General features: G+C 34.7%; 3 protein-coding genes across 5 annotated transcripts; 2 read left to right on the plus strand and 1 right to left on the minus strand.

Moving 5' to 3' along the window:
- The first annotated feature begins 174 nt into the window (after positions 1-174).
- On the plus strand, positions 175-5,048 carry LOC122594244. Its single transcript, XM_043766716.1, has 4 exons — positions 175-338; positions 3,438-4,273; positions 4,369-4,541; positions 4,631-5,048. The coding sequence occupies exons 2-4, from the start codon at positions 3,500-3,502 to the stop codon at positions 4,764-4,766; spliced, it is 1,083 nt and encodes a 360-aa protein (XP_043622651.1). The 5' UTR covers positions 175-338; positions 3,438-3,499; the 3' UTR covers positions 4,767-5,048.
- Positions 5,049-10,388: 5,340 nt separating this feature from the next.
- Positions 10,389-13,767, minus strand: LOC122594198 (plasmodesmata-located protein 2). Of its 3 annotated transcripts, none has more exons than XM_043766667.1 (3): positions 12,963-13,767; positions 11,470-11,685; positions 10,389-10,634 (listed from the first exon to the last, which is right to left on the minus strand). In XM_043766667.1, the coding sequence occupies exons 1-3, from the start codon at positions 13,681-13,683 to the stop codon at positions 10,591-10,593; spliced, it is 981 nt and encodes a 326-aa protein (XP_043622602.1). In that variant the 5' UTR covers positions 13,684-13,767; the 3' UTR covers positions 10,389-10,590. The 3 variants fall into 3 exon arrangements, with proteins under 3 accessions (XP_043622602.1, XP_043622603.1, XP_043622601.1); XM_043766668.1 differs by having other exon boundaries at positions 10,389-10,629; positions 11,470-11,691; XM_043766666.1 differs by having other exon boundaries at positions 11,470-11,691.
- A 4,762-nt stretch (positions 13,768-18,529) lies between these two features.
- LOC122592075 (histone-lysine N-methyltransferase SUVR4-like) lies at positions 18,530-23,658 on the plus strand. The gene is made up of 11 exons (XM_043764282.1): positions 18,530-18,693; positions 19,395-19,623; positions 19,728-19,763; positions 19,860-19,892; positions 20,022-20,054; positions 20,127-20,517; positions 20,609-22,001; positions 22,093-22,159; positions 22,262-22,312; positions 22,700-22,793; positions 23,361-23,658. Exons 2-11 carry the CDS (start codon positions 19,441-19,443, stop codon positions 23,378-23,380), a joined length of 2,301 nt encoding a protein of 766 aa, XP_043620217.1. The 5' UTR covers positions 18,530-18,693; positions 19,395-19,440; the 3' UTR covers positions 23,381-23,658.

Below are 23,658 nucleotides of genomic sequence, written 5' to 3' on the forward strand. Positions count from 1 at the left end.
AGAGACTTTCATAAACATGTAAATTGTAGGTTACTTCCCCAAATAAATCTCCACCATACAAAAATGAAAATCACATGTGAGTTGTGCTTGTACCCATGACCATCACCGATCTTTTGTCGGTATTTAAGTATTTATATGACATAGAATGGCAAAAAAGAAAACAAAACAGAACTTTGCGATACAATTACAAGTTGTGTTATTTTATTTCAAGGTGTCGAATATCTTCAAAAAGAGAAGAATTGTTGTGTTATTGTATATATAAATAAAATAAAATCTTCACAATCTTTACACAATTTTTCTTTGATAGAAAGTTGTCTTTATACATTGTCAAGAGAAAGGTATGGTTCTTTTCTTCCCATAAGAATCTTCTCTATAATGCTTCAATGTTTTGTGCAATTTGTGTTTTAGTTTTGGTTATGTTCTTTGTTTGGAGTTGTAGTGGGCGGTACTAGGGGGGGTGGGGGGTGGGTTAAGGGGGTCCAATGCCCTCCTCCAAATTTAAATTTTATCATTTTTTTAAATTTTTCATCAATTTTTAAAATTTTTTTATAGATTTTTAACATTTTGCCTCCTTTTAAATTTATTTTTCATAATTTTTCTAAGTTTGTCCCATTTGGAATTTTTTCCTGGTACCGCCTCTATTTATTACTCAAAGTTTTATGTCATATAATAATACTGTAATCCAGTAGTTTATAATGGCCAGAGTTCATGTCATATTTACAAATTTATAGTATAAGGAATCGAAAGAAGTAGGAACAATTGAAAATGAGTTTGAGTGTTAATAGTAAAAAAGTTTGGTCTCACCTTTAAGATCATGTGAATATGTGACCATTCAACTATAAACTACTTGGTTAACATCTAATATGTGTCAAAGTATTCTGCTTTTAAAGTTGCCAGTAATATGCCCATCAGACTAATTATTGCTGGCAAACTTGTAAAACCATTATGTTATTAGGTCAAAACAAATATTTGTATTGAAAAGCTAATTTATGACTTGATGATAGAATATGATTGAATGATATCACTGACGGGAGGGGGCAAATGGGGCTTCTCACATGGGGGTGACTTCCAACACGTGGTGGAGGCTCCCCAAAAGAGTAGACTCTCCTTTTTCTTGAAGTGAGACTCCTCTTTGGAGAAATCTTCCTTTAATTTTTATTTTTTTTTATAAATATTATAATTATATTTAGAAAAAAAGAAAAAAAAACCACACACACATGTCTACATGTATCTCTCTCTGCCGATCTATCTATCTATCACACAATATATATCTCTATACTATGTATATATCTCGATCTATCTATCTATCTATCTCTCCTCTTCTTTTTCTTCCTTCCTCTCCACAACCCCAACAACCGCCTCACCCCCCACTACCGCCTCACCCCTGACCACCCACCACCGCTCCTTCTTCTTCTTCCCATTTCCAGATTTCATCTTCTTCCCCCCTCTCTCACCATAAATTATATATATGTATTATATATATATATATACGATAGCAGCAGCAGAATATATATATATATATATGGGTAAATTACAAAAATCATACCTGAGGTTTGTTCAAAACTACATTGGTCATACCTACAATTTTAAAATTACGCGAGCCATACCCATCATTGTCAAAAACTTACATTGACCATACCTACCACTGACGGCCGTTAATTTGGCCGTTAATTCAAGTCACGTGTTGTGCATGTGAGGTATCAAAACCGTAATTTTGTGTATACTTCAGGTATCATTTGTGTAATTCACCCTAATAAAAATTATTAAGATATTTATATTTTATTTATTAAAGTGGTAGATATTCTATATTAAAATTCACACACACACACACACATATATATATATATTTAAAAAAACCTATTTCAAAATAAAAAATAAAAAAATTATAAAAGGATGTTATCATATGATACAAGTTTAGGCTTAAAAATTATAAGAATAGACTAACGATTAACCTTGAAACTTTAAACACAAAATACTACAAATTGCTAATTTTAAGATATATTCTAAAATCGTAACGAGTATTCGATATTGTTTTACCCTCTAATCTGAGGGGGATGTCAACAAACCATACGAAAATATTATATTCCTTTTTAAAAATATATTTCTTTAAATAGGTTTTTATTAAAAATAATAAATCATAAATTACTAATAATAATAATAATAATAATAATATATAAAAGTGAAAATTTTAGTGGTTTTGATGGTTCTCATCCTTGTTATATTTACTATACACATATAACAAAATAATAATGACATGTTTAATAATAAATGTATTCTTGTATCAACTATTTTTCTCGATATATTTTTCATTATAAAAATTATAGTTTCATAATAAATGTCATATCTACCCAACTTAATAAATGAAGTATAAATAAAACTCTAAAATTTTTAATAATTATTTTTATGGTAAATTACAAGGATAATACCTGAAGTATCAACGAAATTACAGTTTTGATACCTCACATGCATGACACGTGACTTGACTTAACGGTCAAATAGACGACCGTTAGCGATAGGTTTGGTTAGCGTAAGTTTTTGACAACAGTGGGTATGACTCGCGTAATTTTTAAATTGTAGGTATGACCAGTGTAGTTTTGAACAAACCTCAGGTATGATTTTTGTAATTTACCCTATATATATATATATATATATATGTATAAAAGAGCCAACGGCTCTTTTTTCTTGAAAAACACAAGGAAACCAGGCGATCAATATTCATCGGCCAAGCCCCTTTTGGACATTTGCCGCCCCTCGGGACGGTTTAGCACGCGACAAAGTGGCGGCAAATGGGAGGCATCGGGAGCAAAGCCCCCCACTTCAAAGAGCTCAATCTTTCAACATTTAAAGTAGTCGGGGAAAGAAAACAAATGTTGTATTATTGACTTAAATGTTTAATAATCTAAACAATACTGATTTTACTTGATCATAATAAAAAGTACATATAAAAAAAGGAAAATGCTAAATGAAGCTTTTAGGGTTTCACTTAACGTTCATAAAAAGATTGTACGTTTTCATATCAAATGTCCACCCCTGTTTTTTATGGTAATTGTACAACTATTTAATGCACCTTAACGAAATTCCTTAGAGCTTCATTTAGCAAAACCTAAAAAAAAAATTGCTTGATTCTTTAACAATCAATTTAGTGTGACAGTGTAATATTATTGGAGATGCCTTGTAATTGTATAAATGTACAAAGGGAATTTATATTCGTACTATAGATTTGACAAATTTATCATTCTTATACATTATATATTTGTACTTTATACTTTGAAAATTTGTACAATATGATAAATGTATCAAATTATGTGTTACAATTATTACTTCTCATATACAAAATATAGTTTTTTTTTTACCTTTTACTTGTTATAAAAGGGCTTCCATGTAAATTCACATGTGCAAAGTATTAATCATTCTCACCTCTTTTTTCTTGTCCACAGAACCCAAATCTGGTGAAAAGAAAGAAAAAAACAGAGCAACAAATAAAAACAAGAGAAAAAAGATGATGCTAAGAAGCTCATCAACACCAATTCTCGGATCTTTAATCTCATCATCAGAAAGCCCAAACAACAACAACAACAACCATTTACACAACAAATCCTCACCAATTCACAAATTCTCACTTCACCACCAAACACCATCTCCTGGATCTCAACAACATTTCACCACATTGTCCTGCAATTCATCACCTATTTCGCCTTCATTCCGTACTAATGGAATCCGAAGAGCCCAATCCGAAGGCAACTTGGACAGCTTGATAACTTGTTCTGTCAATACTAATGCCAATGATGATGATTTCAGTTTTCTCAATGTACCCAAGAAACATTCAACCAGAATTCACACTTGTTTTTTGGAGACAATCCCATCTTTTTCTTACCAAAATTCAAGATTTAAATCTGAAGACGGCGAATCCAGTGACCATGAACACGAAGAATTCGATAAAGACGATCAAGGGTTTTCTGGGTTCGACATAGAAAACAAAGTTTTGAGCTTGAATAAGCAACTGGGGTTTGCGAATTTGGCGATAAATGATGATTTGGGAGGAGGAGACAGTGGTTCATCACCAATGTACCTTGCAAAAGGGATAGGTGTTGATACAGGGTTTGGTTGTGGTGGTGGAGATATTGGTCCAGGTGGTGGTGGTCGGAATCTTTCTCACATTGGGGACGGCGGCGGTGATAACAACCATGACACAGAGGAGCGGTATAAGAAAATGGTGAATGAGAATCCTGGAAATCCTCTGTTTCTAAGGAACTATGCCCAGTTTCTATATCAGGTATACATATATATCTTCCGAGTAAAATTTAGGGATCAATGTTAATATTCATTTTAGCAGAAATTTTGACCAAATTTTTTCAATAAATTTGGCAGTCGAAACAAGATCTTCAAGGAGCTGAAGAATACTATTCCAGGGCTATTCTGGTGGATCCTAACGATGGTGAAATTCTTTCGCAATATGCAAAGATATTATGGGAGCTTCATCATGATAAAGATAGAGCCACAAACTACTTTGAAAGAGCAGTTCAGGCAGCTTCTGAAGATAGGTAAGTGCTTTTAATGATGTGTGGACTTTAGTTTCTTTTGCTACTAATTTTTAACCGAAAAGTCGTATACTAACTCAAGATTCCTGCAGCCATGTTCATGCAGCATATGCTAGTTTCCTATGGGAAATCGAAGGGGGAGAAGACGAGGAAGAAGAAGTGGGGTATTATAATAATATTCCGCTAATGTTCAATAATGGAACAATGGCTTCTGCTGCAACTGCTTAAGCTTTTAGATACTACATACAATGGTGAAATTGATGATCAAGGCAGCATTGCAATTTGGAATCTAGAGGTGGTTAAAGATATATGTTGCACATTATAGCTGAATAAACTCTGGAATAATATGCAAATTAGATTAACACATTTGTTCTATCAAAACTCTGATAATGTACTCTGTAGCAAATATGATCAGGAGATGGTAAATAAGTAAGACTAGTTTGTCAAAACATATCAGTTTGCTATCATGATTGCTAACTAGTTAAATGAAGTAAGGAATGTTAGTTCTCAGTATGCATCAAGATGCAAAAATCATTTGCAAGACTAATGTTTAGTAGGAAACACCGAAATCAGCTCTTGACAACCGATACTTTATTAGTTCTAATACTAGATAAAATCATATGTAATTATGTATATATTGCTTCAAAATCTCTGTATGACTTAACTAATTGGGTTAAAAACATTAGTGCACACAAAAATAATTTAAATTCAAAATGATTTAGTGTGATCGTATTCTAAGAAGGAACACATTTAACAAATTGTTAGTCTGTATTTACTTATTTAGTATACTGCTAGACTTCATGATAATGGTCCAAATGAACCTCTAAATAAACAAGCCCACAGCATAGCATAGATAACATCGGTATTTTAAAAAGATAAAAAGAAAAGGAACAAAAGTTGCCACAGATCCGACCTTTGATATGCAGGGGCGGCAGGTTGCAGTGCAGCAGTAACACTTTGGAAAAGCCTGCTAGAACCATATATGATTCAATTTAAGAATTGGAGTATGCTACAAACAAGTCACCTCTAAAAAAAATGCTAGATAGCTTTTCTCTCTTGATATGACTTTGAAGCGTTTATATTATCAGATCCAGGAGCTATGAACTTGCCAACCAGTCAATCCCTAGGTGATCAATTCGTATGGGAAGCGATTGAATCAATTCTATATGCATTAAAGCCTGCAGTCCTGCATCACCATAATATAAGATAACAGAAGTGTGACATTATAAAATTAATAAACCTGCACCACAACATATACAAATGCAGAGAGAGACCTCTAAAAGTAGTTTTGAGAGTTGAGTAATTTCAAGGGCTTCATGTAGCCGTCTTTGCCTTGTCTAACCTACCCCAAACCAAGTACAGAAATCGACTAATCGAGAATATTGTGCAAACAAAAAGGTAAATATCTGTGATTGCTCTTTTCCTTTCTCACTTGCAATAGTCTGCTCATACAAAGATCAAGCATCTATTGGATATCACTAGAATTTAGAAGAAACATCCAATTGGAACATGAAATCTGAAATTAACTAGGTACTCCAATAAATTTTACCAGACGATATTCCATGTTAGCATGCTTGATAACTGCTTAAGGCCTGGAGAAATGTCGGCGTGGACAAGTTGATAATGCAGTGTCTCCACAGTGCTCTCTAAATCTAGCAGCAAAAAGGTAGATTTCTGGTTGCCTCTGTACATAATGACAATTATTTGAACAAGCAATTTAAACATCTTCCTGTTTATATATTTACAACCTGTTTTGTTGATCACTATGATAATTGCATATCTGACTCATAAAATAATTTCTTCGGAGATGATGTCATGTATTAGCAATATTCTTTTACAAATGAACCAGTTTATGCAGCATATTTTATTCGTAGATGACCTCAAGTCATTGAACTGGTATAAGTGTTCCGCTCTGATAATCTCAACTTGTATTTTGAGAAGGTGAAACACACTTTACAAGCTCAGCCACTTTAGGGTGTACAGAAAAAGAAGTGCTGCATAAAATGGAAGATTTTGTCAAAGTATGTTGCTATTAAGCCACCCTTTGATTGATGAATGAATTTTCACATCCTTCAATAAGATCAATGTAGTTATGCAAATTTTCAAGGTCGGCAACATTAAGAGGTTAAAAATGATAGTAAGGCCTCCTAATGGCTCCAAAATTTATGATCTTTGAATCGAATTTCTTTGCTTTCTTAAGGTGAAGGGTGTGGTCAGTTCCTTTTCTCCATTTCCTCCCATCGGCTGAAATCGACTTGCGGTTCTTCCATTCCCTACTTTTCGGCAGATATTGGCATGCGGTTTTGGTTATATCGGCCCCATGAGGCCGATCCTTGTTTACGTTGGGAGCTTGCTGTTGTGACCTTTTTTTGGGGTGTGGTCCACCGTCATTAATGGATGCAAACCTAACATCCAAATTGGGGTTTTCGATTTTGAGGCATTATGTTTTCCTTAGCTTTTTATTGTCGGAATTGAAGCCGCAAATCGATGCTCCCCAACTTTCACCTTTATTCTGACAGGATTTTGAACCCCTTCACTTTTCCGGCAATCTTGATTTCTCCGATTGGGAATTTTCAAGGCCGTCACGTTCAGTGGTTTTCAAGGTTTCTTCCTTTATGGGGTTTGCATGTGTCATCTTCTGGTTTCGGGGTTTCTTACCATCATCAGCTACTTTTGTTCATGTTTTTCGGCAACCCCTTTTCGGATTGTTGCTTACTGCTCCTACTTATATGCTTATTGTTTATGTATATTTGTTGCTTACTTTACTTAATATTGCTCCTAATTACTTTGTGAATAGCTTAGTAGTGTTAATTGATTAGCATTGGCATTTCCGAATTCTTTATTACTTTGTAATGTTTTTGTTTTTGTTCCATTTTAAAGCAATATTTGGTCGAAACTAAATAGGATGGCGGTGATGGTATCGTTGTACAAGTTAGCTTGCCGGTTTACGTTGAAAGGGAGATGGTGAAAAATATTTCGTAAAATGGTACTAAGATGATCTGGGGTGTATATCGACGGCGTAAACCTTCGGGTTGGCAGTCATGGCATCCACGAAGTCTGAATTCCTGACCCCCAAATTTTTAGCACAAATGTTTTACAAAACAGTTTTGCGGCCACTTTGTTACTGTTTTCTGACAAATGTTTTAGCAAGTTTTGGCAAGCGCTCCCTATTTTTTGCAAGTTTTGGCTTTTACACATGTCAAAATTTTATTGTTCCTAACCATTTGCTAAAACTTTTGAAAGTAACTTGTTCATTGATAACCACTAGCAACCTATTTAGTTTTCTGTCAAATATTGCTTTAGATGGAACAAAAACAACAACACTACACCGGAATAAAAATTCTGACAATGCTACCACTAAATTCACACTATCAAGCTAATCACAATCAAGTAATTAATGACAATGTTAAGCAAAATAAGCAACAAATATAGATAAACCGTAAGCATTAGCATAAACAGTACCATAAAGCTGGATCATTAACCAGAAACCCCATAATAGGGGTCGTCGGAGAAATGTTACAAAGTGGTCGGCAATGAAAAGAAACAACCAAAAAAGGAGGAGACATATGCAAACCTCCATCAAGAGAGAAGACATGAGAACCCCAAAACATGAGGGCCTTGAAAAAAAACCACAATAGGAGAAAACAAAACTAGCCGGAAAAGTCAAGTGGTTTCAAATCTCGTCAAAATAAAGGTGAGGGTTGGGAGCAAGCTTGCGGCTTCGATTCCGGCAATAAAAAGTGAAGAAAACCACAATATTAGCCTCACCCAATTTAGAAGTTACGTTTGCGACATTAACGGCAATGGACTACACAAAAGAACGACCACAACAGCATGCTCCCAACTTAAACAAGGATTGGCCCCATGCGGCTGATATATATAACCGAAGCCGTGTGCCAATTTTTGGCGGCATTCAAGCAAGTAGGGAATGGAAGAACCGCACACAGGCTTTAGCTGATGGGACAGGAGAAAAGAAACCGACCACACCCTTCACCCTTATACGACTCTTCTCTGATGTCAAATATACTTCTCCAACTTGTCAGCTTCCACTGTATCTGATTGAACCTCCCCATCAGTCTCTTGATTCCTCTTTTTCCTAGACCGTAGCAGCAACTTCTTCGGCAGTTCTTAGTTCTAATAAAGGACGACTAGCAACTGATTCCCTAAAGTTGATTACACTAAAAAGTGCAATACCAAAATTAATGTATTTAACCTAAGAAAATTTTAAACCTTGTGAGAAATATTGTTTTACCTTACTTGCTTTTCTCCGTTTTCATACGAATTACACCATTAGATACGTTTCTGAATCGAAAATCATAATTTGGTATTTATAAATAACTTATACATTTCTTTTAACAAATTTTCAGCAACAGAGGGTTATTACTTATTAGATACCATGTGTACTACACATACAATAAGTGTCAAATATAGCGTGTTTCACCAACTGAAGATTATCACGGTCATGCAAAACATGTTGAGTTATTTTACAAAATGAATCTTGAAAAGACAAGTGTCCGTTATAAACAAAGAGGACTTTAATTTCCTTTTGAAAAGTTAAGAAAGACAAAATTGTTGAGTTATATGTAGAAATGGGCTTTGGCTGATGAATCATCATTTAATTTGGTTAACTAGCATTACTTATAATTTACAACGAACTAAAGTATAAGGTATCATAAATACAGATAAAAGTACATATAAATACTCTGATTAAACTTCAATATCTGCATCTTTGTCGATATTTTAGCACTTTTAAGAACAAAAAAGGCAGCCCCTCTTGGTTTGTTTTGCTTAGTCTTTTATTTAGTCAAAGTTAATTACGAGAAGCTTGTATTGGCATTGTGTGCTCATTCAAGATCTGGTTCCTATCTCGAGCAGCCGAGCAGATAACCTTTATAGAAAAGTTTATTGATATAAGCCTATAGATTGTGACTCTTATTATAATCTTGGTGGAAAGATGCATTATTTTCTTTCTATACCTTTTTTTTTTTGCACGATAAAAGGTAGACTTTCTTTATGAGATTAATGGAAAATAAAGAAACAGAACTTCGTTTTCCATGCGTTAATCCTAGATTACTAAAATGGTATATTCAATCATGATTGAAATTGTTTTCCATACTATTTCATCCAAATCAATTGTTTTGTTTTCTCTCAAACCACCACTAAGGCGCGGTTAAACGTCCTCATAAAAGATCTTAGGTTCAAACCTCACTAGACTAAAATCTTCGTGATGCTCAGGGAAAAGGTTTGGAAACAATTACAAAGATACCACGGTTAAACCGTGTACATCCGATTAAATGACTTGCCCTAATAAAACTTTCTCTCTTCACCCAATTAAACAAAATAGTAGTGAAATACGATCACTTCTTTCATGACACAAGTTTACAATTTCACTTATGACTAAAATAAAGGTAAATGGTATAAATTTTTTAAAAGTATGTGTCTGTGTGTCTGTTTTGGTAATAAGCCTGTTCGAATATAAAGTAACAACACGATGAAAAGGGGACATATAAAGAGCCAAATAAAAGTGTCAAAGCAACAAGGCTTTCTAAACGCAAACTAGATTTACTAAATCCCAGTATGATGCCAATAAATTTGAACCCATGGACCCACATATACTTCAAAAGCAAAAGAGGGTTTCACTCACCTTTTGCATATATCAATTCCCTAAAACGTGTTAATCACCAAAACAACATATTAAAGCCAGCAATCATTACTCCAGAATTCATGTTTTTGCGCATCTAAAGCTATGATGTCAAACTTAATTATTCTTGAATAGTCGGAATAGTATCCATAGGCAACATAACACGGAAGAAAGACCAGCTTAGAGTGAGCTAGGAAGTCGACATAATATTGTTACTAACCTTAGAATCTCCATTCATGTAATTAGATCATTAGACAAATTATATGTAGATATATGTTATATGTACATAAGCACTATTGTTGATTGATTAGAACCTAAAAAAGCAACTAAACTTGGAGGTGAAGGAAGTATTCTTCGAGTTGCTAGACCCACAGACCAAAACAAAAGGAAAGCAGAGAAATTTCCCCTCTTTTACTTTCCTTGCTTTTTGTCTTTACATTCTTCAGTGACCTGCACTATTTGACCGAAATCAATAAGAAATCATTAGAATTGACTAAAAAAAAGAGCTTAAAATAAAACAATGTAAATGGTGTGTACATATATGGTCCAAGAAACTGAGAAAACTGGTTGAGCCAAGGCAAACTAGCCTGCTTTGGCCAGTTCTCAACACTCGATTTGTCAAAATAAACTGACCAATATAGGCCGAAACCAACCTTGTATGAAAAACCAACAAGGCAGCCAAATTTTTATGATTATTGATACATTTTGACTCCACTTTCACCGGGTCAATATTGCATGTTTCAAATGGGTCAAATAGAAATAACAGTAATAAAGTAAACTTGCCAAACATCCCAAAAATGTTATTGCATACAACCTAGAGTTCTACACTTTTCATATAATTTACATATAATAACTTCTAAAATGGAGAGAGCGGATTTAGAGTCGCAGACCAAACAAACTTGACCCATACCCCAAATTTACACATTCTAACCTTATCCCCTATATGCATCCGGATTTTCCCTCTTCTAGTATTTTTTTTTTCCCTTCGTATACATGATAGCTACTTTGTATGCCAACGATAAGTAGTTAGACACATATTATACGCATTTCCATTTATGACATAAACCATCAAATCCGTTAAGCCATGCCATACCATTCTGCTATTGTGGATTTGATTGAATCAATTAAGTCCACATGAGCATACTAACCTTTGGCTCAGTTTCTAAAATCCTAAAACAGAAGTTACCCATTTTGCTCATATTTTACATTCTAAACCATCAAATTAAAAACATCCAAACATTTCGCATCCGTAAATCAAACAAAAGTTCGAGAAAGGCTAGAGACACTAACCTCCATAACTGTAGTGCTCTTTTTTCTTTCTAAAATTTGATTTAACCACCAATAACAAAGCAACCACCAAGCCCAAACCCGCTAACCCACCGAAAACTATGGCCACCGTTTTTTGTGTATCATTCTTGCCCCGTCCACCACCACCATCCACCTCCCCTGTCTGAGTCTCCACACCACCAACACCCCCTCCAGGCTCCACACTACCAACATTGCCACCTGTAACTACCAACAAACACACCAAAACCAAGATTAAAACCATCACTGGACCATGTACAGTATAAAGTGTACCCTAATTTGTCTTATCCATAACAACTTGTACCCCGTTTTAGCTGATATTTATTTATTTATTCCTCCTCTGGTGGTTATTGTTAAATTAATAGATATATAAACTAAAATAATTTCCAATGTGTATATACAATAACTATTAACTAGCATAATCCCCACACAAAAACAAATAATTTTTGACAAATCATTTACCGTTTTCGTTGTTTTTGAAAATACTTGACGCTTTAGGCTCTTTGATGGCTAATGATATATAAATACAAAACATAAATCTTTTATAAATACAAAACATAAATCTTAATAGTAGTCTATATCTATACTATCTTATAAAACAAATCACTCATTTATTTTCTTAAACTTTCAGCATTTGGAAAACCAAATATGTCCCTTTCCTTTATTCACTAACTTAAACATCTCCACTGAATTACCTACAATAACCTTAATGAAATAACTTACAATTAGATCCGTTAACCTTTAAAATAACCACACAATCACTTTTAACATCAATTATTTTTACATTCACTACCGCCGCCGCCCCCACCACCGTCACCACTGCCGACATTACCGCCACCATCACTACCCCACGTATTGCGCGGCATAAGTCTAGTACTCGTATTATTTACTAGAAACATAACCAAATTAAAAAAAAATAAAAAATAAATAAAAAAGAAAAGATTATTGCTAGAATCTAGATTCACTAAAATAATGAATATCTACTTTCATCAATTTTCAATATTTATAGAAATAAAACATCTATAACCAAAAATATGTTATTAAAAATTTGAATGATAAGTAATTTATATGAAGGTAAAGTTAAACAAAATTTACAAAACTTGTAGGAGTAACATTTTTCTAAATAAGCAACTCAAATGTTATGTACTTCATGTGTGTAGATAAATATAAAAAGGGATAGTATCCTGGAATGTAATAAACTTTGGACAAATGTTTTTAGTAGGAAATAACTAAAGTTTTGTGTATTGTATGTAAACAACTTTAAAAAATGTTTATTGTATGTAAGAAAACATACGTGGCAACCATATAGAGGTGTCACTTGTCTAATTTTAATTGGTTGAATACATTTTCTTACATTCAATAAACATTATTTTCGAGTTGTTTACATGCAATTCACACAACTTTAGTTATTTCCTACTATAAACGTTCATTCAAAGTTATATTACAAGATACTTATCCTATATAAAAAAGAGAATTACCGGATCCGGGGACACCATCCGGGTAATAAGTATAGCTAACATAACACTGCTGTAGAAAAACATGACCGGAAACTGATCTCCGGCAAGCATTCCGGCCCATATCCGTCGCACTTTTCACGCAATTCACACACTCACCACCACCTAAATCCCCTTCACACTGACCCAAAATATAAACATTCTCATACCCACCAGCAAAATAACCTTTCCCGTTACTAACCCCTTTAACCATCAACCCAAAAGCCCCATCAAGCTTCTCATCAAAACCCGGCCCATCATCCACGACCCGACTCGACCCACATTTCTTATACAACATCTCGGTTGACGGAACCTGTGGAAACCCAACAACCTCGTACCTCATGTAACAACCAACAAGGTGGGCCCGGGCAGCTTGGGTGTCCGGGTTACATAGTTTTTGGATACTTCCGGGGAGTGTTTTGACACAGGAGTTGCAGTCGGAAAGTGAAAGGTCGCCGCGGCACTGAAATAGGCCGGTGACTGTTGAATAAGTGGTTTTGTAGAAATGGGCTAAAGAAGATTCGGTAATGAGAGCTGCGAAAAGGGTTTTGAGGTCTTCTGATGAAAATGGGTTTTGGAAGTTTTGGTTGGCACAGCCTTTATAGATTAATGTTGTGAGGGAAGAAGTGGCGGTGGTGGCAGTGGTGTTGTGGAGGAGGAGGAGAAGGAGGAGAAAGGGGAGGAAGTGGTTTTCCGGTGACAACATTTTTGCAGGTCGGAAGGTGAGTGTGTCAGAAGTGTGTGTGAGAATTCAAACCAATGAAATCATTTTTGCAGGGGGTTCTACTGGGGAAAGGTGGTGGGTTTATGGTGACTGGTGAGGGGTTCAATGCCTTCCATTTATTGTCCCTGTGTTTTTTTTTTTACTTTTTAACCTATTTTTTTTCCATAAATAAACACTAGCTATAATGGATTGGGATTTTGGATCCTCTAAATTATGTATAACTTTATTGGTAAATTTGTTAATCATAATCTTTAAATTAAAATTAAAGGTCAAGATTTAAAGATTATTTTTGAATATTGATTTTTGATTTCAATTCAAAGGTCAAGATCTTTATCCATCTATCTATGCTTTTATACTACTATATAAAAATTATAACCCTAATGTTAAAAGTTTACAAAATTTGGACATGCGAATTGACCAAAACACCCTTAATATTAAATTGCACCATTAGTTCATTATATTATAAAATATCTCTACTAATCCCCTTTAAATCAAATAACTTTACCTACACCAATTTATGTCACCACTAATGTCACCGTCCGTCGTCGTCATCACCGGCTTGCCGTCACATTGCGTGGGTACAATGCTCGTGTATATAGAGTTGTATATATAAATTAAAAGTTTACATGAATAGTTCGTGTTCGTTTATTGAAATGTATGATTACAAGCGTATCTCTAGTTACTTAATTTGTTTGTATTCCGCTAAAGCTAGTGGGGCGATTGTATCCCTGATTCGTCGTTTGTCGGGTACACCGTTGTTATTAGGTCATCTTGGTCATTCTACCGCTCTCAGTGATTTCCTCCATTCGTTTTTTTTCTTCCTTTTCTCTTCTGCCATTCCTATATATCTATACTTCTTATAATACAAACTATGTATTTTATTTTTGTAATCTCTTAATCACGTAAAACATTTATAACATTCATTTATTATCTACTAAATTATCTTCCTTCTTAAATCAAATAAATTATTTTACATTAATTGTCTACCTTACTCGCCACCGTCTGTCACTACAAGTCGCCACCGCCACCACTGACCCACCGTTGCCTACACCGCCGCATTACGTGGGTATTCTTCTAGTACAAAATAATGAGCAAGGATACGTGTCGCCTGATGTTGATGACTACTTTAGGGATGAATACTACTTTCGTGTGTCTTATTATTTTTTTATTTTTAGTATGGTGTGCAATGAATTTTATTTTTTATGTTTTGGATTTTATTTTTATGTAATGAATTGTATTTATGGAAATGTGATGTTTTTTCTTTAATATTGAAGGAAAGGTAAAATAATAAAAGTAATCATTATCTAGTGTCACATGTCCAAAATCCCCTATGATAGTCTCACCTTACTTTTTCAATAAGCTTTTTTTTTTGTAAATAAACGTCACATGCCTCAAGTCCTCATATTGAGTTATCATTAATCCTCTTAGCCTTAGTAAATTATTTTGATATTTAATGAATTTTCTTTTAATATTGTGCTTGAAAATGTCCCCGACTACCTAAAATGAACATATGATCAATACATATACCAAAAACAGAGCTAAAGACCAACCATATGACATCAAAAAACAATAAATACTTCTAATAATGAGCCTCATACTTAACGGTACGATTAAGGCACCAAAAACTCATAATTTCCTAAATATATACTCAACACTACTCGTATGTCAAAGTCAATGTTATTTCACAAACCATTACTCATACTATCCGGAACGAGCCGTTATTGTGCACTTTTAACGTGTGGAACGCTCTCTACACTGCTCTTGGGGCGTTATTGTTTGAAAATTTGTACACTCAGTCTCTTTTATAACGTGTCTCATTTTTGTGGGGCCTCAACAACTTTTCGACTGAAGAGCTTGAGTTTAAGGTATAAAGTTATTATTTTTTGTTTTTTAATTTTATTATTATATTAATGTATATATTTAATTAAAGGTATAAAGTAAATAAATAGTGGGTCCCAATGAATGTTTTCGATGAAGTCTCACTCCAACAAAATCAAAAGGAACGCCCCTTGATGAATTGATTGTCATGTGTCGCGAGACGCAACCCTTAGTAGGGGCTTCCAATTAACGTCTCATTCCAGATAGTCTCAACTAATTTTATTTTTTATTTTTTTAAAGTAAAGTTTCTATTAATCCATATCCCGCTAAAACATTAGCGGTAAATATTTACAACAATTTAAACACAAGTAAATTTACACCAATCATCCCAAGATATACTTTTGTTTTTTGACCTCGTACTATACCATAAAAATCCAGGCGTTTTGATATTTTGAATAATTTTTCAACGTTTCTTTTGGCTTTTTCGAACTTGATATCATTCCTTGCTTTCCAAATGCTCCAGCAACTAATCAATATAACCCCTCTAATAGTTTGTGCCACTTCTTTGGTTCGTCCCCGGTACTTGTGATACTCCAGCAGGTCTTTAACATTGAAACAAAGAATGGAGATGATCTGCACGGATTACTAATTGCATACCACACTTTTGCTGCCACCCAACATTCACAAAATAGATGCTTAACCGTTTCATCTACCTCCCCACAAAAACACAAGTCTGATTACCAACATGGCAATTGCGAGCCTGTAAAGCAATCATAGTCGGGATTCGATCTAATGGAGCCCTCCACACAAAAACATTGCACTTCTTAGGTATCCAACTACACCATTCAAACTTCATTCTGTTACCCACGTCCCAGCCTCCCAACATGAACTCTTTCACATGTCTGACAGACATTACATTGTCCTTGCCCCCCATTAAAGCCCATTTATCTTGTCTATTGCTAATAGCGACCCCAACCATAGTTCTTTTTAAAATTTTGAATTCCAATTGTTCCTCCAAACTGGACAGACTTCTTAACCATTGCCACAACCCATCAAATTAACCCTCTTCAATACTAAATCGTTATGCCACCAATACTTTCTTATCCTTTTCTGATTTAAAGAGTAGCGGGAACAGAACCTTTAAAGGATCACTACATACCCAATTATCAAGCCAAAATTTGATGTCCCTTCCATTTCCAACGTACTTCACCTCTCAACATATTTTCAAAGCCGACTCCTTTAACTTTTAGAGCTTCCACACACTTTACAATATTATTCCATGTCCCTGGTAAGTACTTATTGACTCGGATAGTCTCAACTAAATGATAAAGACTTTTACGAATGAAAAGGAGCAAAAAATTTGAGAATGTCCTTTTACAAATTTGTGTTTTAAAGGGGGGGGGGAGTGGTGGGAGGGTAGAATTTATGCCTCCATACCAGAGGCTACACCACCGCCACCTTAGAATTTATGGCTGAGAGGATTGATGGGAGGGTTATATACCCTTTGTTGATAAATGGGGAGAGAAGAGGTGTTTTGATCGTTGGGTGGTGGGCCCTACTAAATTCTAAACGTTGCAGCCTTAAATAAAATATAAAAAAACATTTTCCTCTCTTTATATTCACCTTTCTTCTTACTTTTCGTTTCATTTACCTAACTCATAGAAAACTCCTTCAAACAAAACACCCATTCTCTTCCATGGATCCAGAGAAGCAAAAAAATGTTGGTGGTGGTGCACGGGGACGAGGATGAGGAACTCGAACGTCATTCATTCCCCTGACAAAAAACCAACGAATCATCGATTGTATTGTTGCTTCTGTTGCTAATTCGACTGTCTTGTAATTGTGATGGATTTTGATATGTAATTGTGTTGCTATTTCGATTATATTGTATTGTATTGTATTGTTGTTTCTGTCAATTGTAATTGTGATGAATTTATGCTCCTGTTTGATGAATTGTGTCATGTAATTGAATTAATTCATGTTTAGTTTGAGGATAGACTTGTTTTTAATTTTAATGTAGTAGTAATTTTAGTTTTAAAAATTGTTTAGTTTAATAAGAAAAAGAAAAAAAAAGAAAAATAAATAATTTGGGAAGGTTGAAAATTTATCGGGCGCAAGTAAAAATGGTTGAGAGGATTGGTTGGAAGGGTTGAAAGGTTGAGAGGATTTTATTGGTTGATTTTGGGAGAGTTGATAAATTCAACCCCCTAGTGTAATTGAAGTAGTAATTCCCAAAAGATAACCCCACTAGAATACATGATAATTAGACCAGTTATCAAACACAAAAATATCATGTAATACACCACAACCATCTTAAAACAAACATACACACATTATCCATTTTTATACACATAAATAAATACCATTTAACCTATTTATTTAAACACATAAATATCATTTAAGCTATTACTATAAGCAACACATAAATATTATCCTATTTTTATCTATGTCTTTTTCATACTATTATGTTCTTTTCCTTTCTTTTTACAGTATTTGTCTTAACTCTTAATTAATTTTTTAATGTAGACTTCTTTTATAAGATTTAAAATAATAGATAAAAGGTAAATAACAATGATGAGAAAGTAATGCTACCACTTTAACCAATGACATATTTTTGGTGTATTTAGTTCAATACCTCAAGCTTTGAACGTAAGGCGTTAAGGAAATCGCCGCATTGCGTCGAGGCAGCCGATACCACTTTGAAATCGTAGATGTAATGATATTTAAACTATTTTTTTGTGACTTAAAATGGTTAGTTTAGTATGATGATGTGATAACAATAAACTCAAATTTCAATGTAAAAATTAATTAATGATAATAATATTTCAGTGTACGAATTAATGTGTTATTAACGTGAAACTAAATAATAAATCAAGTTTTAACGTGGTGGGTTAAATGGTATCGAAAACAAATATTTTTGGAAAGTAAGCGAAAGAGAGCACGATACTAGTCTACTAGGAATAACCAACAAGTTTCACAAACGCAAAAGTTAAGCATAAAAGACAGTACTGAATCAAAAAATAGGCGCGTAATAAACACGCGCGTTTGTTCCACAATCCCCCAGGAAAACACACACTCTCACACAAATTCACTCCCAATAAAAAAAATCACCTAAATGTTTGTCAGTCTGTTTCTATTTTCAAAGTTTTGGTGTTTGATCGTTGCTGATATCTGGTAACCAAAACTACCTTCATTTTACTCTATTTTTCTTTCTTTCTTCTTTGATTCCCTTTTTATGCTATTTGTCTTGTTTGATTTTGATGTTATTGTGTAATTATCTGCTTTGCTTTATGGTACATTCTTTGTTAACATGCAGTCTTTTTTGTTTATATCAATGTATGTATGTGGTGGGGTTTTTGGTTTCTAATTTTATTTTATTTTTTCTCATTTTTTTATAGCCCCTAGACCTTAGGTTAATAATATATGTCACCAACCTGATTTTGGTTTTTAGGGCTTATTGGAATTTCAGAAGATCAATAAACTTGTCTTCAACAACTTTTATGAGCTCGAGCAGACTGTTATCGGCTTTATAAAATTACAGTAAGTGTGAAAAATTAGCTGAGCCAAACAAACACCCGTAGCATGAGCTTTAGTTGGTTTGGTGATTCGGGTCTATAAGTTTATTGCTTCCCATGGCTTTGTTTGATAAGATTATCATAATGAAATATTTCTCAAAAGTCAAAATCATATATAGTGGAATCTTATGAGTTATGAAGGTACTTTAATTAGTTAAGCTCAATTGGGTTAGGGAAGTTTTTAAATGTAGCATACTTGGTATTATGCAAGTCTATAAGGCACTTGATGCACAATGTGATTGTGTTACAGTTGTATCGTGTTTTTCTTAATGTTTTTTTCGTGTTTATATGTATGTGCAGGTGTGTTGGATGGTCTGAGTTTGTAGGAAACTAGGATAAATTAGTGATGGCTCCCAATCCGAAAGTTGCTAAGGCCTTTCGTGCTATGAAAGACATTGGAATTCCTGAAGAGAAAACAAAACCGGTCTTAAAAAAGCTTCTTCAAATTTATGATAAGAACTGGGCGCTTATTGAAGAAGAAAATTATCGAGCTCTTGCTGATGCTATTTTTGATAGTGAGGAGGCAGAGGCATGGTTTTCTGTTTTTTAAATATGTCGTGCGTTAAGTTTTCTTCATCGCTCTGTTATAAATTTACTATTGTCTCAAATTTTCTAAATGGTTTATTTTTCCAGGCAATGGAACAGACGAAAAATGTTGATAATGCTGAAGTACGTAATATCTATAACTTATGCATATACTTATTTATTATGAGTGTACCTAATGTTCTTTAAATTTCTTTTTTTTCATGGTTTGCCATCTTTCAGGAGGAAAAGAAGAAGAAACTTGAGCAAGCTGAAGTAAGTCATTCCATATGTTTCTTATTCATTTTTTTCTTCTAATTCCTATTATCTACTAGCATTATCAAGACTCATGAATGTACCTAATGTTTCTTTATTTACTCTTTTTCATGGTTGGTCATCTTTCAGGCGGAAAAGAAGAAAAAACTTGAGGAAGCTGAAGTAAGTTCTTTTCGTTATTGCTTTTATCGTTTAGCATGCTTTTGTAATATCTGCTACTTGTTATGACACCAGCGACTGAAAGCTCTTGAAGAAGAAACACAAATGCTAGAGGAGCCTGAAAGACCTTTAAAACGAGTGCGGTCAAGACATCAAGATGATCAGGCTTCACCCTCGTGTATCAGCCCGGGCACAAGTTCAGGTGGAACTTTACTGAAGAAGCCAAAATTAGAGGTTGAAGAACTTCCTGAATCTCATCCTAAGCTTCGCTCACCAGTGAAAACAGCAGTAACCGTGCCAGTCACAAGGACCACCCCACAACCTGTTTCCCCCCTAAAGCGAGACAGGAACAAGGCGAAACAACCTATTTCAACAGATTCTTTGGTCAAGCCAAGAGAGGAGCCACAGGGGCCATTTACAGATGACCTGCCTCAGTCTGAGGTTCCTCATGCAGTGATTATGCCAGGTATATCTTGTTTCCAGGACTTTTTAGTTACCTATTAGTATGGGATTTTAAAAGCTTTAGTATTCACGAAAAGATTTCTTACGATATGCAGAATCATTGACCAATGGAGGTACTTCAACTGAAAACAATACGGGCAATGAGCCAGATCTCCCATTGGCCTTGACCTTTGAATCAACTAAGTGCATGGAGTTAAGCAACTGTGTTCAAAGAACATCAGATGATACAAATGGTCGTGGGCCTATAAACACTGCCGATGAATCAACTACTGAATTAGATATTGCTTCCTCATCTGGCGGAGAGATCAAAATCTCCATAAGATGTGATTCTGCTCAAGGAAAATCCAAATTTTCTGTGACACATTTGGATATGATTTTGAAAAAAATCGAAGATAAATGTCTGAAATCATACAAACTTCTTAACCCAAACTTTTCTGTGACGACACTAATGAAAGATATGTGTGAGTGCTTTTTGGATCTTGGATCTGGTTCCATCAGTAAACCACCAGTATGTAAAGATGATATACCACCCACTGATCAGCCATCCAATACTGATGGTTCAGTCAATGGATCTCTGCCTCAATTACCACAACTACCCCCACCTTCTGATGCAGTTGGTGATCCTCTTCAACCTGATATACAGAGTACTGAGAAGGATTGTGAGAAGCAAACAGAGCAAAATGAGTTGGAGAATAACAGTCATTTAGCTCGTGAGGATATGAGGTCTTCTGATGATGTGAATGACATAACTAAAGGACAAGAAAATGTGATGATTTCATTTGTCAACGAAGTCAACACTGAGCGTCTTCCACCCTTCTTCTATATCCCACACAATGCCGTTTTCCAAAGTGCTTATGTTAACTTTTCTCTCGCTCGTATTGCGGATGACAATTGTTGTCCGGCTTGTTTTGGTAATTGTCTAACATCACCCGCACCTTGCCTCTGTGCACCGAAAGGCGATGGTGAATTTGCCTATACAACTGAAGGCCTTGTTAAGGAAGACCTTTTGGACGAGTGTATGAAAGCTAAGCGTGACCCTCAAAAGCAATGTCTATCATTTTGCAAGGAGTGCCCATTAGAAAGATCAAAAAATGAGGGCGCGTTAGAACCTTGCAAGGGTCACTTGTCCACAGGTTTCATCAAAGAATGCTGGCTAAAATGTGGCTGCAGCCAAAAGTGCGGAAATCGTGTTGTGCAACGTGGAATTAAACATAACTTGCAGGTTTTCATGACATCTGGGGGAAAAGGGTGGGGTCTACGCACCCTCGAGGACCTGCCAAAAGGTTCATTCATCTGTGAGTATGTCGGAGAAGTGTTAACCACGAAAGAATTCTATAATCGAGTTTCCCAAAGTTCCAATAAAGATAAATATGTACATCCAGTATTGCTTGATGCTGATTGGGGCGAAGAGAATGAAATACTGGATGACGAGGCTTTATGTGTTGACTCCAGCTGTTATGGAAATGTGGCTAGATTCATCAATCACAGGTATGTTGATACATACATAACTATGTTGTGGATATCTGATATGTGGTTAGTTTTTTGAGGTTTAAATGGCTTCCTTCATTCTTTTTGCTAGGTGTTTTGATGCAAACTTGGTTGAGATCCCAGTTGAAGTGGAGAATCATGATTGTCATTACTATCACGTATGTCATTTATGCATGCACTTTATTGTGATATTTTTGTTTTTGAATATATCTACGAGTTGATTGGTATAACTAAATCTTATATTTGGTTCTGATTGATAGCTGGCCTTCTTCACTACAAGAAACGTGAAAGCCTATGAGGAGCTAACTTGGGTAAGTTTGTTGCCATTTTGAATATCACATACAGTTTGTTTTTTGTTGTTGGTATTTTAGCATAGATGGCAAAATGGGTGGGGTGGATATTATGTCAATACAAGTAGGCTTTTTTTAGTGTTTCTGGTTGCCCCAGGTAGTTTATTATTAATAATTAGAGTGAAAAGTGATTACATAAGATATGTTGCTTTAATAATAATCTAATTATTTGACGTATACGTTGGATGACTATTGACCTGTTTGACCCAAGTATTTTACTCAGATAACTTATAACTTCAGTTAACCCATTCGTTAGTACATATTGACTCTTCTATATTTATGAGCGCTCTTTAAATGTTGAATATAACATTTAATATTCTTAAGCGAACATATTTGACATTCTTGCAGGATTATGGTATTGATTTTGATGATGATCATCCCGTTAAGGCATTTCAATGTGAATGCGGTAGCCAGTTCTGCAGAAACATAAAACGCTTCAGTAGTAAGTGGGTTTCTTGTACTTTTTCTGTTTCCCCTTCTTTTCCATTTCCTTCTACAGTTAACTTGGAAAAATCTTATGTTGCATCCTACGGGTGGCAAATTGTGTCGGTCTGGTTGGTTGGGTTACCGGTCAAAGCAGGTTTGGTCTGTTTTTGGGGTGGATCAAAATGATAAAGACCATGTTGACAACATTTTTATTTCATTGTTTACTTTATCGTTTATTTTCATCTTTCCATTCCAAAAAATATTACTTTTGGTTTGTCACCTCTTTTTCGGGTAAAAGGCTTTACTCCTCTTCAATATACCTCTTTGGTGAATCTACAGTATTGTTTCGGGCTCAAGTCAAAAACCAATCTTTATGTAACAATGAAAATGAACCAATATGTGTTTGTAACTTGGAACTTTCAAAATGGAGGGGCAATCTCTTTCTTTTTTGGGCTCAAGTCAAAAATCAATCTCTCTGTAACAATGAAAATAAACCAATATGTATTTGTAACTTGGAACTTCGAAAATGGAGGGGCAATCTCTTTCTTTTCTTATCGTCTCCTTTTCTTTTATTTTGTTGCAGGATCTAGTAAAAGAATATGAGCTTACATGGAAGGATTGCTGCAAAGACTCTAACCAGTAATCACCATGAGTTCACTTGGTTCTTGCACAGCACAGATTATTTTAAGTTACTAGGCAACTTTTGTATGTAGGTGCCATAATGGCCAAAATCTATACCTTTTGCTTATTCTGTCTCTGATCTCGTCCTATGTTCTTGATGTCTATAATTTAACTAACATTCTACCAAAATCAAACTCCCGGTGATAGCATTTTATGCACCATGGAGTTATGAATTCCAAAAATCTAGTACCTTTTGCTTA

This window comes from Erigeron canadensis, chromosome 3 (assembly GCF_010389155.1).
Source record: "Erigeron canadensis isolate Cc75 chromosome 3, C_canadensis_v1, whole genome shotgun sequence".
In the NCBI taxonomy this organism is placed as follows: domain Eukaryota; kingdom Viridiplantae; phylum Streptophyta; class Magnoliopsida; order Asterales; family Asteraceae; genus Erigeron; species Erigeron canadensis.